This window comes from Larus michahellis, chromosome 13 (genome assembly GCF_964199755.1).
Source record: "Larus michahellis chromosome 13, bLarMic1.1, whole genome shotgun sequence".
Taxonomy (NCBI): domain Eukaryota; kingdom Metazoa; phylum Chordata; class Aves; order Charadriiformes; family Laridae; genus Larus; species Larus michahellis.
In genome coordinates, this window is record NC_133908.1 from 11,802,680 (window position 1) to 11,819,118 (window position 16,439).

At 54.6% G+C, this 16,439-nt stretch overlaps 1 protein-coding gene across 1 annotated transcript; it reads left to right on the forward strand.

The window, feature by feature from the left end:
• Positions 1 to 15,246, forward strand: ABCB9 (ATP binding cassette subfamily B member 9). The gene is made up of 12 exons (XM_074606295.1): positions 1 to 196; positions 1,856 to 2,549; positions 2,918 to 3,032; positions 3,535 to 3,665; positions 4,780 to 4,985; positions 5,933 to 6,130; positions 7,775 to 7,903; positions 9,242 to 9,430; positions 9,993 to 10,166; positions 11,557 to 11,716; positions 12,126 to 12,262; positions 13,424 to 15,246. Exons 1-12 carry the CDS (start codon positions 101 to 103, stop codon positions 13,760 to 13,762), a joined length of 2,568 nt encoding a protein of 855 aa, XP_074462396.1. The 5' UTR covers positions 1 to 100; the 3' UTR covers positions 13,763 to 15,246.
• Positions 15,247 to 16,439: the final 1,193 nt, after the last annotated feature.

Consider the following 16,439-nt stretch of genomic DNA (forward strand, 5'->3'; position numbering starts at 1 on the left):
GGGCGGTAGCGGGGGGCCGGGGTGCCCGGTGAACGGGGGGGGGGGGGCGGGACCGGGACGGCGCCGCAGCAAAGGGGCGTGGTCAAAAGGGGGCGTGGCCATGAGAGGAGCCACGCCCCCCACCGACCTTGTTCCCGGGACGCGCCTCCGCCGCCGCCGCCGGCCAGGACCGGGCCGATCCCCGCCGTTGCAATCGGTAAGACCCGGTTCGGGTGGGGGGGGTGTGGGGGGGTCTGGAGCGCGTTGCCCTTGATTCTGCAAAAAAAAAAAAAAGTGGGGTGGGGGGAGAAACGCGTGTTCCCCCTCCCCTTGGCGAGCAGCGGCGTCCCCCCCCGGGACGAGCATCTCCTAGGCCGGGGGGAGGCTGGGGAGTTTCGGCATCTCCTGCTTTGTCGCTGGGGACACCTTTGCGGGTGGCAGGGAGCTGCGGTGGATGCCTCCTCCTCCTCCTCCTCCTCCTCCTCCTCCTCCTCCTCCTCCTCCTCCTCCTCCTCCTCCTCCTCCTCCTCCTCCTCCTCCTCCGTCGCCGCCGGGCCGGATCCGCGCAGCTTTGCAGCGGAGGGCAGCAGCGAGCACCCTGGGAAGCGTGTCCGGCTCCTCCCTGGCACCGCTGCTCCGCTTTGCCTCCATCCCTCCATCCCCACCCACCCCACAAACCCTCCTTCTTCCCCCAGATTCCAGCTCCTGCCTTGTTCTACTCCACTTTGTAGCTTTTCATCCCGCCTGCCCAACCACCCAGCCGCTCTCGGTGCTGCTTGACCGGTGCCGAGGGCTGCCCTTGGTTTTCCCCGTGGTTTGCTTTCGGACGGCTGCAGAGGTGGCTGCGGTCACGCAGGCCGGAGCGTGGCCAAAGCATGGCATCCTTTGTGCCATGCCTTCCGCACCGCGCGCCGTCATGAGCTGCTTGGCCAGCACAAATCCAAGGATCAGGTACCTCCCTCGTGCCAACCTGCGGCACCTCTGGGCAGGGCGCAGGAGCAGGTGAGCAGCTCGCTCGGTTTAAAGGAAGTTGAGCTTTTCGCCCTTTTCTGTGTCAATTCAGATCCAGCCCCACCATCGCCGTCACCTGTCAGACCCATGGGTGACAGCGAAGGCAGCGTTCCGCCCCAGAGCCTCCCTCTCCCGTGGGATGCAGCTCTTGATTTCCAAGACCCCCTTTTGATTTCCTCTTGGGATTTTTGTTGTGTCACTGAATTGCACGCTGGCAGCGCAGCGGGTTTAGTGGGTTACTCCGAATTAATATTGAAGAGGGCTGAGGACAGAAAAGTGTGACAGGCTGCTGTACCTATGATTTATTCTTTTTTTGATGGCGGGGGGGATGAGGGGGGTGGGGTGTCTGTTACAACGCCAAGCTGCTCTCCCTTCTGCTTCCATACGAGTTTGACCGTGCTTGATCAAACAATTGAGTGCTCGGTTTCAGCTTTGTCCTGGGAAAGGTGAGGAGGGACTCTCAGATCACAAATGTCCAAGTTTAACCCCTACGTGGCTCCGTAGCACAGGACACGCGGGCTGCACACATGTCCCGGCATCGCCCAGCTGCCGGGGACCTCGTGGCCCCACAGCCGCCACAGCAAGGCGGGGGATGAAGATTCCCACTGAGATGCGCAGATTTCTGCTGAGGGATTCAGGACAGGCGGAGGCAGACAAATGAAGTTTGTCTTCATTTGTGCTTCTCATTTTATGAAGCATCTCAGAGCGTATGCAGTAGGGGAGGGGAGGAAGGAGTAGATAGCGGTGTCTGGGGTCAGGACGGGCTGGTGGGGTGCTGGCACGGTTGTCCCACCATCCTGCTTCCCCTTCCCCACCACCTCCACAGGGTGAATAACAACCCCGTCCCCTTCTTCTTGCTCCACAGCAGAGGCCAACAGGACCATGTCCTCCCTGTCCTAGGGCTGCCCTCCACCGCCTCGGTGACGCCCCCAGCCCGGTGGCGAAGATGCGTGCCTGGAAGGCAGTGGCCAGCACGCTGGCGCTCAGTGGGACTGATGTGGTGGTCACCACACTGCTCTACGCCCACGGCCGGGGTGGCCGGGATATCCTGCAGGACCTGCGGCACTTCAACATCTTCAACTCGCTGCTGGACATCTGGGGGGGCTGCCTCTACCGCAGCTGCGTCCTGCTGGGGGCTGCCATCGGGGTGGCCACCAACACAGCTTATGGCCCCCGGCGTCTCAGGGCATCGCGGACCTTCATCGCCGTTGTCTGCCTCCTCATGGGCATCTACATGATGGCGAAGCTGCTGCTCTACTCGGAGGTGCGGAGGACCATCAGGGACCCCTGGTTCTGGGGGCTCTTTGCCTGGACCTACGTGGCGCTGGCAGCCACCTTCGGGCTGTGGCAGCTGCTGGCCTGTGTCACCTCCTCCCGCGAGGCGCTGGGGCCCGGCTCCGAGTCCCGTGCCGAGGCGGAGGAGAGCTGCGACGGTGGTGCCCCACGGGACAAGCGGGAGGAGGCAGCAGGTCCTACCATCCATAAGCTGCTGTCCTACACCAAGCCAGATGCCTTCTTCCTGGGCATCGCTTCCTTCTTCCTCCTCGTGGCTGCACTGGGTGAGCGAAGGGACGTGGGGGGGGCACGGTTGCTCCCATCCTCACCGTGAGGGAAGGAGCCATGGTGGGGAGGACTTGGCAGCACCCCAGGCTTGCTTTTTTGGGGGTGCTGGGTGGCACATCCTGCACAGGCTGGGTAAAGAAAATGCAGTGGGGCAAAAAAAATGCAATAGGGGTAAAATACACTGGGAAATTAAACATCCCCATGTGCCACTAACGGCTGCACCTCCTGAGACATCTCATGTGATGGCCGAGTATCTCCATGGTGGGGATAGGGTAGTCCATGGGCCATCGCAGTTGGAAATACAGGTCCTGTGCCAATCCCGTGTGGTGGGGCTGAAACCCCTTCTCCTGTGCTTGTCTGGCAGGAGAGACCTTCCTGCCCTACTACACGGGGCTGGCCATCGACGGCATCGTGGTGCAGAAGAGCATGGACCGCTTCTCCACGGCGGTGCTGGTCATGTCACTGCTCGCCATAGGAAGGTAATCGCAGGGGCTGGTTTTGTCCCTGGTGAGGATGAGTTTGGAGTTTTCCCACAGGAGCTCGCGGTGGCATTGGGCACGGGCTGTCTCACCTTCAGATGCTCCACCAGGTTCCTGCCAGACCCCAGGGACGCGCTTTGATTTCTCTGTGCTGTCACAGTGCAGAGAGGCCGTGGTGGCTCTCACGAGGCCGGTGCGTAGCCCTCCACATCCGTCTGCTGGTGGTGGGGGAGCAGGAGCAATCACAGGGAACAGGCTCCCCAGAGAATGCTGTCCCAGCAGCGCCGCGTCCCCTCCTGAAGCTTGTCACTACTGGGGTTAGGACCAGCCATGCTGGTGGTGTCCCGAAGACACATGGGCTGGATTAGCCATCGCTTCCCGGGGTGGAAAGTGGTACCAGCACAGCATTGCCCAAGCCCTTGGCCTGGGCGTCGGGGTGTTTGTGTTGCTGAGGAGCGGGTTTCGTGTCCATTGGTCTATAACGTTTCTTATCTGCAATTAGCTCATTTGCCGCAGGTATCCGGGGTGGCGTTTTTACACTCATATTTGCAAGACTGAACATTCGCCTTCGCAACTGCCTCTTCAGGTCGCTGGTGTCTCAGGAGATGAGTTTCTTTGATGAGAATCGCACAGGTTGGTTCCTCTTGCCCCTGCATTTGCTCTAACCCCTCTATCCCATCCCGGTATTTTTTTCCCCTTGGTTTGCCCTAGCATAGCAGATTGGGGGCAGCCAGAGACGGCACCCAAGCGCTCGTGTGTAGAAACAGCAGCAGAAAGCTCTTCCCTTTCAAGTGCCTCCCACCATGGGGTTGGGACAGGATTGCCCTGCACCCTGGGGATGTCCCATTGCTACTGATCAGCCTGACATCCAGCAGTCCCGGGGGCTGACGTGCTCATCCCCAAAACACCTACTTTCCTCCTCCTGTACCTCCCGTCGGTGCCTGCTGATCAGCCGCCCTCCAGCTCTGCTCCGGGCATGGGAAACCGCAGATGTGTGAAGTTTGCTGGGCACGCTTGTGGCTTTCCCTGCTTGCCATTCAGTCCTGTCCTGGTCTGTGCCACTCTGGTGTGGTCCCAGCCTGCTGTAACTTCTCCCACATTTAATTTCTTCTCGGTGGTATTTTTAGTTTTGAGGCTGTTGCCATATTTAGCAATCGCTGCATGATGCCCCGGTAGCTGAGGACACCGGAGATGTTATTGTAAGTGGGATATGGGTAACCCTGGACTTACACAAAAGCATGGGAATTCAGCTGGACTCCAACACGGGCCAAGTATTGAGGAATTCAGGGTGATGTTTGCGGGCTGTAACGTTCAGCATCATTTAGAAATGAACTCGGGGCTGGGTTGTCAGCTCCCAGCACAGGGAGGTGCATTCAGCAGCCCAGCAAACACTCCACCCACACGCCTGCTGCCCTTCTGCGTGCCCATGGGGTGCCCTCCAGCGTAGGGTGCTGTGACAGGCCCCTTCGCTGTCCTGCAGCCATCTGTGGTGACCCAGGGGTGTAGCTTCAGGTGCATTTCATGTCCCTCATGCATGCAGCAATTCGAGCTCCTCTCTTTTGCTTCACATCCCCAGCGTTGCAGGGTCACCCCTCTTCCATGCCACCTGTCAGACCCCCAGCAACGGGCTGGGTTGAATGGGGAGCTCCATCTGGCCCCTGGCATGGGACATGGGACACAGCTAGGCAGTGACCTGCTGTGGTGACATGTCCCTGCTCTCCCCTTTCCCAACCCCTCGTTGCTGCAGGGGATGTCATCTCCCGCCTGACGTCGGACACAACCATCGTGAGCGACCTGGTATCCCAGAACATCAACATCTTCCTGCGCAACGTGGTGAAGGCCACAGGGGTGATCTTCTTCATGTTCAGCCTCTCTTGGAAACTCTCGCTCGTCACCTTCATGGGCTTCCCCATCATCATGCTGGTCTCTGATGTCTATGGGAAGTACTACAAGGTAGGCAGGGGTGGCTGGCATGGCCATGGTGTGCCGCGACGCCGGGCTGTTCCCCTTGTGAAGCCATCGTGGAGATTGTGGGTGGCCTTGGAGCTGGTGGGACTGATGCTCGGGTGCTTTGCTCCCGGCAGCGGAGGCAGGAGGGTGGCATTAAATGTGTATGGGCAGACAAGCATAGCCTCGGCTCTTAACTTGCTTTGTGTTGAGGAGTTGGAAGCATCTTGGGTCTGACCGGAGAGGTAGCTTGGCTCTGGGATGTTGCGTATGTGCCTGCCTGCCCTTGTGCAATCTGTCCTCTCCCTTTGGAGTGACTTGGATGGGGGTTAAATCCAGTGCCGAGCTCCCTCCCTCTGCCTGGGGCTCACATGGGCCAAGGGCCATGCCCCGTGGCTAATACCATGTCCCATGGACCATGCGAGTCCTGCACTGCTGCTCCCCACTTCAGTTGTCGGAGCTTTCCACTGTGCTGGGGACATGGCATGCATGGGTGCTGCCGGGGCTGGGTCCTTGGGTGCTGCATCCTGCAGCCATGGCTCCTCCTGTGGGTCAGGTGCTTGTGGGAGGAGTGGGGATGCCCTTGGTCTCCAGACCTGTCCCTGACTTGGAAACTCCTGGAAGGGCTCCTGGCCCAGGCTGACCCTGTCTCATCAGGGCACCGGGAACAGCGGCTCTGCCGCAGGCTTCCCAAGTGGCTGTGGGCACGGCACTTCACCTCCTGCAGCCCAGGTCCCTCCTCGGGGACAGCACAAGGAATCCATTGCCCTCCTGGCACAGTGCCCCAGGGCCGTCCCGAGGTGTGGGATATATCCTAGTGCTCAGCCTCGTTGCCTGTGGCCTTGGAAAATGTCACTGTGCCTTCTTTTCCTGAGCCCAGGGCGTGTGGGGAGAGGTGCCATGGGCAGCCCGGCGCCTGCTGAGCCCCCTCTGCCTCCCCCTGCTCCCCGCAGAAGCTCTCCAAGGACGTGCAGAACGCCCTGGCCAAGGCCAACAACACTGCCGAGGAGACCATCTCCGCCATGAAGACCGTCCGCAGTTTTGCCAACGAGGAGGCGGAGGCGAACGTGTACTGGCAGAAGCTGCAGCAGGTGTACAAACTCAACAAGCGGGAGGCCATGGCTTACACCTACTACGTCTGGTCCAGCGGGGTAGGTGGCCAGCACTTCCATACAGGGCTGGGGACAGGCAGGGGATGTTGCTTCGGATCCCAAAACGCACGTGGCACGACGCACGTGCTTCTCCTCCGCATTCAGGGAGCTTTTTGGGGTGAGCCCAGCCTTGATGCCTGCTGCCAGTAATCCTCTGTCTCTTGATTATGAATTTTTTTCCACTCCTCAAAAAATATATTCCGTTCCCCCTTAGGGCAGTGCTGCATTGTGCCACCAAACGGTCTGTTTTCTCTTGCAAATAAGAATATAATTGATAACGGCTCAAGGTCGTGGAAAACCCCGTGTTTCTGTGCTGCTGCATTGCGTGCCTGTGCCAGCTCATCTCCGGGGCTCCGGCTGGGAAACAGCCGTGGCGTTGGTTGAGCTTCTGCTCAGGAACGGAGATCTTCTGTGTGTGGGTGGTGGCAGAGGGAGGCTGCTGAGGTTTAGGTTTGGGTTTTCTTGGTTTTGTGTTTTTGTTTTGTTGTTTGTTTTTTTTTTTCTTCAAAATGCTTTTTCATCATTCAGGACCAGATGGTTTGGGACTTCTCCTGCGTTGGCTGGTAACTCAGGCTGTGCAAAACCCTCACCTGAGGCTGCCCTTATCTCTGCACATTCAAGGATCAAAGTGGCCTCTGGTGAAGGGTTTGCGAATCACGTGCCCTTGTGCAGCCATGGGAGACTTTATGGCTTCCCAAGTCTGGAAGCAACATCTGAGCATTTTTAGCACCATTTCTGAGCTCCCAGGTGAAGCCAGAGCATTAACTGGGTCAGCACAGATCCCAATGAGTCAAAGAAGGCAAAACCCCTCAAAAACTGCTCCGGCGGGGCTCACGTAGAAAGAAGATGGTGGATTTAGCACAGCCCCGGTAGAGCCTTTCTTGAAGGGAATGCAGGATCTTAAGGTCAGGTCATGGCAGACCAACAGAAGAGGAATTTTTTTTCCCCCCCAGTATTTTTGTCTGTGTGAATTTACAGCCTGTCCCGCAGACGTCACACAGAGCACCAGGGCATCGCCGCTCTTCTGAGCACCCAGGCAGCGTGGAACAAAAGTGGCTGAATAAAGGCAGGGGCTGGTATTTGTCATAGCAGAGCTGATCTGTCTCCTTTCTGGAGTAGGTGGTACCCCCCCACACTGCTTTCAGGCAAGAGATGAGGTTATGCTTCAGGGACTTGTACAAGCAAGGAGGATTTTTTGCATTAACTCTTGGCTTGATTTTGTGCTCTAAATTAAAATGTGTCACACTCATATAACAGAAAGTATTTTAGTGGCGAGGTGACTGCATGCATTGGATAATTTGCGCGTAGATTATTGCACTTCAGGATGTCAGTCCAAGAGAAAAATTCATGAGATGCTCTGTTATTTCAGATAAATTCTCCCTCCTTGGCTGTTGCCCCTCTGGACTCCTGTTTTGTTGAAAGATGCCAGCCCAGCTCCTTAAATCACGCATATACTTGAGTTGTTTTTCCCTTCTCACATCCATGCTCGCTGCTAGGGCTGTCAGCTGTGCGCTGTCAGGGATGCTCAGTTCAGGGCTCAAAGAATAAATGTCAGCACATGAATTGTGGGCTGTGTGTGAGTAATTACAAGTGCACCAAATCGCAGTTGTCCTTGCTGATTTTGGGGTGTTTTCTTGCTTTCAGCTCACCCTCCTGGTGGTCCAGGTCAGCATCCTTTACTATGGTGGGCACCTCGTGATCTCGGGGCAAATGACAAGTGGAAATCTGATATCCTTCATCATTTACGAGTTCGTCTTAGGAGACTGCATGGAGGTGAGTCTGTTTTATCCCTCTGGGCTACCCCATATCAAGGTGATATTTGTCTTCTAGAAGGTCCCAGGGCAGTCACAGGGCCAGATCCAGTGTTGACGTCCCTGCAACGCATTTCCTTGGTGCTGTGGCTTCACCCACCGGGGGGCTGATTCTCCCCTCTGCTCCCCGCTCCCCTCCTGCTGCGGCCTCACAACCTGAACGCGCCCGGAGCAGCTTGTCCCCCGATTGCCTTAATGGGGACCAGAGGGGTCAGGCTGGCCCTGCTGAAGGGCAGAGTCCTGGCTGTCTCCCAAGCACGTTTCCTGGCGTGAAGGATGCAGGGATTACGAAGCTGCCTGTTAAATTTCAGGCTTCGTTAAAAACTTAATTATATTAATTTATTTTTTTTTTCCCTCCTGGAATAGACTGCAAGCTGCTGCCTTGGCAGCGCGTTAGCAAGATGGGATTGTGGGGGGGATGGTGGAGCCCACCCAGGGCTGCCTTTCCCTTGCAAAGGCGTAAGCTTGGCTAACTGAGGCAGAAACGATCAAGTCGAGGTTTCCTCGCAGCCAAGTGTGGTTTCGGCAGTGCTTCAGCCTTTGTGCAGCGGCAGAGCGGAGCTGGAGGCAGCGTGCCCGGCTCTCGCCATCTGTTCAGATGACTGCAGGCTCTGGTGGTGTTTCCAGGCTGCGGTTTTGGTGTGAGTTTGGTCTGGTTTGGGTTTTTTTTCCCCCTCCTGATGGGAGGGGCAGTTGCAGTACAAGCTGTTCTGCAGCTCTGGGTTTAATATCAAAAGGAGCCGACGTGTCGGGGGTTTATTCCAGGGAAGCTGGTGTCAGTGTGCAGCAGGTGTAGTTGGGAAACCACAACAGTAAATCCACTGGGACCATATTCCAGCAGGGAACAGCCATATCAGCTGCCAAATGGTTGTCTAGAAAGGTCCAGCCTGGAGCTGCTCTGCATTTGAGACATGTGCCCTTGGGGCTGGTGCAATGTGCTGCCGTACACCGACTCGGTTCAACTACTGGGTTGGGGAGCTGCTGGTCTTGAGCAAGGAGAGATAGGTGGAGAGGATTCTGGTAGAAGTTTGGGTCATGTATCTCCTGGTGCATGTCTTCTCTTCCCAATGCATCTGTTTCCTCTGGGTCTACCCATGCACAAACTCCTTTAGGCACCCTTTCCCTGGATATATCCCCTCTGTACACTGCATAGAGGAAAAGCTTTCTTTTGCTGTGTCTCATGACTGTAGTTGATGTCAGATGATAGACTTCAGAATGCTTCAGCCATTCTCCTTACAAGTCGCACCGATTGTCTTTTCCATCGCACGGGAGGGTCTTACCGTTGCCTCTTCCCTTCCAGTCCGTCGGCTCCGTCTACAGCGGCCTGATGCAGGGAGTGGGAGCTGCCGAGAAGGTGTTTGAGTTCATCGACCGCAAGCCAACGATGGTGAACGACGGGTCCCTGGCCCCAGACCACGTGGAGGGGAAGGTGGAGTTCAGAAACGTGACCTTTTCCTACCGCACTCGCTCTGCCACGCAGGTCCTGCAGGTGAGCCCCGCGGGCGCAGGGCGCTCCCCACCACGAGGCATCACGAGCTGCTTCTCCATGCTGGCAATAACCCATCCCCAGCCCGCAGGAAACGTCAGCTGCCCTTCTGGAGATGCGTAAAGGCAGGCTCGACAGCGTGCTGGAAAACAGATTATAAGGACCAGCGGGTGTTTAGGGCCGGCCTTCCTTACAAGGAATGAGATTTATTAATAAAACCCTTGTTCCCCGCTCAGGCATTAAACGCGTCAGCATGGTACAGGGCTTTGTGCCAAGCTGTCTCAGGCTGTTTCCATGGGAGAGGGGCTGGGGGTCACAAGGCAAGGGGAGACGGCAAAGAGGTTAGTTTGCTGTGCAGTTTTTAGAGGTCCTGCGACATCAGCAGGCAAATTTGAAGCAATTTTGCTTCCTCAGAGCCAGGAGAGATGGCTGATGAGACACATCCCCAAGGTGGAAGGTCACCGTGGCTGGATTTTGGCTACCTTTCTCGCATAGTACCTGAGTCACTGCCCCGGGACCCTGGGAAAAGCCAGGACCTGATCACGCTCTCCCATCCGTGTTGCAGAATGTGTCCTTCACCCTGCACCCTGGCAAAGTGACGGCGCTGGTGGGTCCTTCGGGGAGCGGGAAGAGCTCCTGTGTCAACATCCTGGAGAACTTCTATCCTCTGCAAGACGGGCAGGTGCTGCTGGACGGGCGTCCCATTAACATGTACGATCACAAGTACCTGCACTCAGTGGTACGAGCGACTGTATGTGTATTCTAGCTATCGCCTGCCGTAATCAGAGGGGATGGATGGTAGCGTTGCATGTTGTTTTGGATTTGATCTGGCAGCTTCTGGAATGTCCAGAAAGCTGGAGGCTGGAGGTGGTCCAGGAAATGAATTCAGATAATTTGTGGGGGCGTAAGGGAAAAGGATGGAGAGTGGTTTCATAGGGAGGGGGAAGTCTTCTGAAAACAGAACAAGAAACATGTTTTGTTTTATATTTTTTTGGCCAATGCAGTAGAAATATGTTTTTGGTTGTTGGATTAATTATTGTCTAAATTGCGTTTGGAAAAAAAGTGTTTCCGCACTCCTCCATCACTTTCTCCCTTAAGATCTTAGAGTAATTCTCAGCTAATGGGGAGTTAAACCTCTCAGGATCCTGGCACCAGCTGGAGCACCAGAGGGGCTGGGTGGTTTGCCCAGGAGAGGGGTCCGGGCCCCTCGGCTCTCGTCTGTGTGTCAGCACAGATCAGCCTTCATCTCCTCGGCAAGTAACTGCCGCCTTTGTTTGCCCCCGGAGCAAATGGCCTCACCAGTCAGCAGGAAAACCTGAAAACAATTGATCAGAGACAGGCTGGAAAGCCAAAGTCAGTGTGACTAATTTACATTCCCTGCCCCTACTGAGCAAAAATTAAAAGACAAGCCAGTCTTTCAGTTTAGAAAGCCTGGTGTGGTGTTAGGAGCATGGGGAGAAGTCAATTAAAATATGACCATGTCCCGCTGGCTCTCTTCATACCAAGTTCTGAGCAATAATTTGGAGGGCTCAATTTATTTCAGTTTTGAGTGTTTGGCAAAGCAGGCTGAATTTGAGAGTGAGCAACAACGGCTGTAAGGTAGGACAGGGAGGCGGTTGCTAAGCAATTAAGGAATTGCAGCAGCTCTGTCCCTAACTTGCTGATTTTGGATTAAACATGCAGGAGGGGCTCATTCGTGTGTCCTGAGCGTGATTACTGGCCTTGAACGGGAAATCAGCAACACCCTGGGAGAGGGTCTCTCCAGCCTGCCTTGTCCCAGCAACTTGTTTCCCATTCTGGGAAGTGCAAACAGTGATGGGAATGACAGGGCTGGAGCAAAACCACAGCAGGGTCTAGGAGGGGGAAGCCCGTCCCAGATGCCAACCTACAGCGTTGCATCAGGTTTCTCTCCTGCGAAATGGCTTCCCAGCAGATGATGAAAACTGGGCTGGGGCTGCCACTGGGCACCCCGTCATTAGCATCCTCCCTGGAAGCTCGTATTGATGCATTTAATGGTGAGGCTCTGCCCGCTTGAGTCCTTACCCAGCAGGAGCAAATGCTGACGATCCGAGACACCAGCTGGCAATTCTCCTGCTCCCAACCGCCTGTTCTTCCCTCCCTTTCTGCAGATCTCCCTGGTGAGCCAAGAGCCGGTGCTGTTCGCCCGCTCTATTGCGGATAATATTTCTTACGGCTTAACTTCAGCCTCCTTCGAGTCGGTTGTTCAGGCTGCCCAAAAGGCCAACGCACACGCCTTCATCACGGAGTTACAAGATGGCTACCACACAGGTACCAAAATCCCTCCGTTTGCACTCGAAAGCATTTTGTGCCTCGGTTGCACACCCTCCAGAGCCCGACTCGCAGGGAGGGATGGTAGCGACCCAGCTGCATGGGCCAGGGCAGGAGGGGGGCTCGGGGTTTGGATGATCTCCCAGGCTCAGGGACTTCTCTGTGTTGTTTCCATGAGCATCGGTGCCTCAAACCCTGGGACAACAGTGGAGAACTTGCTGCAGGAGGGAAGGACTGCAGCCTCAGAGATGTTTAACTCATTTAAACCGCTCTGCCAAGCGATCGGAAACATTTACCTGGGCTTTGCTTCAAAGTGTGACAACATCCTGATGCTGCCGGCTGGGAGCTGAACTCGGTGGCAGCTCTTGATTTTTATTTTGACCCCTTTCTCTCTCCCTTGACCCAACAGAGGCAGGTGAAAAAGGAGCCCAACTCTCAGGTGGCCAGAAGCAGAGAGTGGCAATTGCCAGGGCCTTGATCCGAACTCCCCCCATCCTAATCCTGGATGAAGCCACGAGCGCGCTGGATGCGGAGAGTGAGCATGCGGTGAGTAGCTGACGCAGGTGTTTGGGCCAAAGAGGCAATCTGGGTTTGGAGGAAAGACTTGTAGCTTCAATTTCCAGCCTGTGGACAAGCTTAGTCTTGACATGGTGCAATCAGAGGTTTGGGTAAGACGCTAATTCCTGAGCAAGAATTTGCTTTCCAACACTGCTGTAGCCACCAAGAAGGGAAAAATCCTGTGCTCACAGCAGCCAACGCCTGACAAACCGGATGAGATAGGGATCTCTGCCGGTTTTTGAAATGTGAAAAGTGTTTATTGGCGTACAGCAGCACTGTGCAGCCTTTTAGGATGGGATACGGAGGAAGACCCTAAAAAATGGTACTGCAGCAGGCAGACTAGGACTGCCCGAGCTAAAGTCCCAGCTGAGGCACCAAAGAAACCACACTGACAGGAAAGGCCCCGAGCTTCCTGTGAAATGAGCTGGGTTTATCTGGCTGGGATGTCATGACCAAACGGCTCTACCAGTAGCAGATCGGCCTTGCTGGTTTAATGACATGAGGGAAAACTAGCTCAAGGTTGAGGTGTGAGGACACATCTCCTGGTCCCGGAGATGTGGGGCAGCGTGAGCATCTGACCTTGGAGCAGCTTGTGGGCTTGCAGGTCCTCAGCTGTGTGTGTGGTATCAGATGCCATCCAGGGGCTGGTTTTGGCTAGCCAGGGGTGTCAGCGTGACATGGCCTGGTGGCCATCTGCCTGCCTTTAGACCTTAGCGCCATTTTCTGTCTCTTGGCTGGCAAACAACTCTCTCTAGCTTTGTCTTGATACACCCAAGAAATAGTCCTGCTCTTCTGAGCAGCTGCATCTACCAGGTATTGCCTCCTGCAGTCCATGCCAACACCACGGGACCTCCAAATTTGTGGTCCAGCTCTAACAAGAAGCCAGCTTGCCGGATCAGACCTGTGTGCATACCGCACCTGCGGGCTGGCTGGACGGAGAGTCTTTTGGGCTGCACAGTGAGAGCCGGGAGCTGGGATGGACGTGCTGGAGCTGGTAGTGCTGCAGGGAGTCGTGTGTCCTCTGCATAGCCAGAGGAGAGCAAACCTCCCGTCCAGAGGTATTTTAACATGGAGCCACAAAGCTGCTGTTCTCCCTTCCAAAGCGGAGCCGGTGATGCTCGGGCACTAATGTCTTTTCCTCCCGCACAGATTCAGCAGGCGATTTACGGCGACTTGCAGAACCACACGGTGCTCGTCATAGCTCACAGACTGAGCACTGTGGAGAAGGCACACAACATCATTGTGCTGGACAAGGGCCGCGTGGTGCAGCAGGGCTCGCACAAGGAGCTGATGGAAGAAGGAGGCCTTTATTCCAAGCTGGTGCAGAGACAGATCCTGGGGCTGGAGGGGGGCGGCGCAGACAGTCGCCAACCCGCAGCCCGGGGGGATTCGGCAAAGGCGCCTGGTGGGCTGGACGAAGAGTTCAGGATAGACCATTCCCTGCCGGCCGCGGCACAGGACGATTACAACAACACGGCTCACAAGTGAGAGCGGCGAGGGCCGGCGCTCGAGACACTTGCTGGGATGCCAAGACAGGAGGCGACTTGCCTTGCCGATGGGCTCCGTGCTGCAGAACGAGGGCCGTTTGCTCACCCCGCGCGCGCCACACACCCGTGCACACACACACACACGAACACACACACACACACTATAGAGCTTCCTGCATTGCAGTCCGGCGGGCAGATGCCGGCTGGTTAAACAGAAAAACGGATTTACTCGAGGGAGTTGGGTCTTTAGCAATTCCCAGCATTTCTACTGGGTTTCTTTTCTTACTACCAGTAATTCCTCTCTGGGACTTTTCTCCCGTTGATATGCATGTGTAACTGCTAATAACTGTAATGGATGTTAAATGCATGCACGGAGGGGAAGATTGAAAACCCCTTCAGGAATTTCAGGGGGTGGCTTTTGTGGCTGGATAGAAAAATAGTGACTGTCAAATGATGTCCTGCTCCCGCTGTCAATCTCTGGGGCCAATCCAAAGTCTGCTGAAGTCTGTAGGGAGCTCCCTTTGGCTTCGGTGAAAACTGGATCGCTCCCGTGGGGCTGAACGCCGGGAGAGGTTTGCACTGAGTGCCTGCAGGCTCAGGCTCACAACCGTTGCTGCTGAGCTTGTCCCACATAGTAACCATCCTTGCTGGAACGAGCCAGGGGACCGGGAGGCAGATGTTGCTTTCAAATTTGCTCTTGGTGCTTGGTGGGTGTTTGTTTTTTAAGGACGAAAAGTTTTACCATAATTGGGTTAGGTTTGGGGTTTAGGGTTTTTTTTTGGTTTGGGTTTGCTCTTTTTTGTTGTTTTTTTTTTTTTTATATTTGTGTGCACTGTGCAATGTCTGTCTGGCTCCAGCATCCACTGAAAATTGCTCTTTTATTTCATAATTTTTTTAAACTCTCGGCCCTGGTGCTGGTTTAAAAAAAAGACACTACTGAAGACAGGCACAAAATACTAAAAGACAGCACTTTATAAATCCCACCAAAGTTTTGTTCAGCTTCAGGCCATGCGAGTGACTTCACTGCATGGGAAAGCCATACAGTCACTTTCCTTGAAGTCCGACTTCAGCTGCCTGAACTTGAAAATGTGTTTCTTTGAATGTTATTTATTAACTTACTTTTGGTATGAGGGATAGAAAGAAATACATTGCTCCTAGCCCTTTTGGGGAATGGCTCTGGCTTAGTAGTGTTATCCTGCTATAGACGGGTGAAGAAACCTACGCAGCCAGGCAGGTGCTGTTAAAAAATAGCATTTATATGGGGAAGATTGACTTCAGACTGTGCATAGTTAAGAAATTATCTCAAGCACTTTAGCTCTCATGTTTTCCGATATTTGAATGCTGCTGTGTTTTACTTTTCAGCAGGTTTGCATTTTTGTTGTTGCCGATGTTTTGTTTTCGTTTAGTGATGTTTTACAAACTCTTTAGTGTCCTTGAGGAGGGATGCTCAAAAAATAAAATACTACCTCTGCCACTCAACATGGAGCCGATCTAGTGGGAGTGTTTTTTGCATTCAGGGTTTTCAAGGTAATGTTCGTCTGAGCCGATGGCTGAATACAGCTGCGCACTGCACGTGTTCTGGCTCCCTTGCGGGGAACGACAAGAAGAACGTACAGAAAATTAGGTATGTAAAAGTCTTCAGCATCTGATAACAGCTGTGAGCCATAGCGGTAGGTATAACCTGTTTAAGAACTTGTTTTCATCCCGAATGGGATGCGGTCGTCAGTCTCGCACGAAAGGGCAGGCAGTCTAACCCGTTCTCAAAGCACAGTCCTTTGTGAATGGAATCTTTTCAGCTGCTTGCTTTTGGGATATGATAAAAATCTGTTCCTCGGAAGAACGTGAGCTCCCTTTGTCTTATCTCCCTCCACTTAGGAAACCTCTGTTGTGCTCTGAACTCCTCCGTTCACCATGCCAGTAGATGGCCGGTACGTTCCTGCTTGATGAAAACTTGCACTGTGGGTATGAAGAGGTTGGGGTTCCACCCAGCCCCGGAGGGCAAGTGATTTAATTCTGCATTTTTATCAGTACCTGTGAGCAGAATGTGGCCAGCGGTTCATAGAACTGGAATTAATTTCTGCTTAATTGAAAAACTGGCAGCGGAAAAAATTGGGTCACCTGGGAACTAGGGAAGCGGACTCACCCTGGGAAGCGCTGGGAGGACAATGCTCGTTAGTACAAGAGATGCCAGAACAGAGAATTTGATCATATCGTGCGTGTCCCTCCCAGGCAGTGCTGCAAAAAAAGGGAATTGGAGGATACAATGGGATTAGTTCTATTGCAAAGGCTACAGTGAATTCCAGGAAGGGAGCCCTGCTTCCCAAGCCTGTTGTGATGATAACCCCAGCATCGTACTCCCAGGTCAGGTCCAAACAGCTTGAGCTGAAATGGCACATTGGAAACGGCAGATTGTCTCTGCTGGTGGCACCAGTCCAAGCTGATAACAGGGCCCGACTTTGTTCATTGCCACAGGTGATGAAGTCTCTCTTTTGCATCCAGATAACTCAAGGCTACTTTTCCACTGAGCCTTACATCTCGCGGCTTGAAAAGGTCCTTTCATTGTGCTGGTGGTGTGTGACAAGAGGATCCAACTGTATGCTAAAGCCAGGAGGGTTTTCTTATGTCCTGGAAGCCTGGTGGGAGCCGCACACACCACCGGGGATCCAGCAGTATTCATC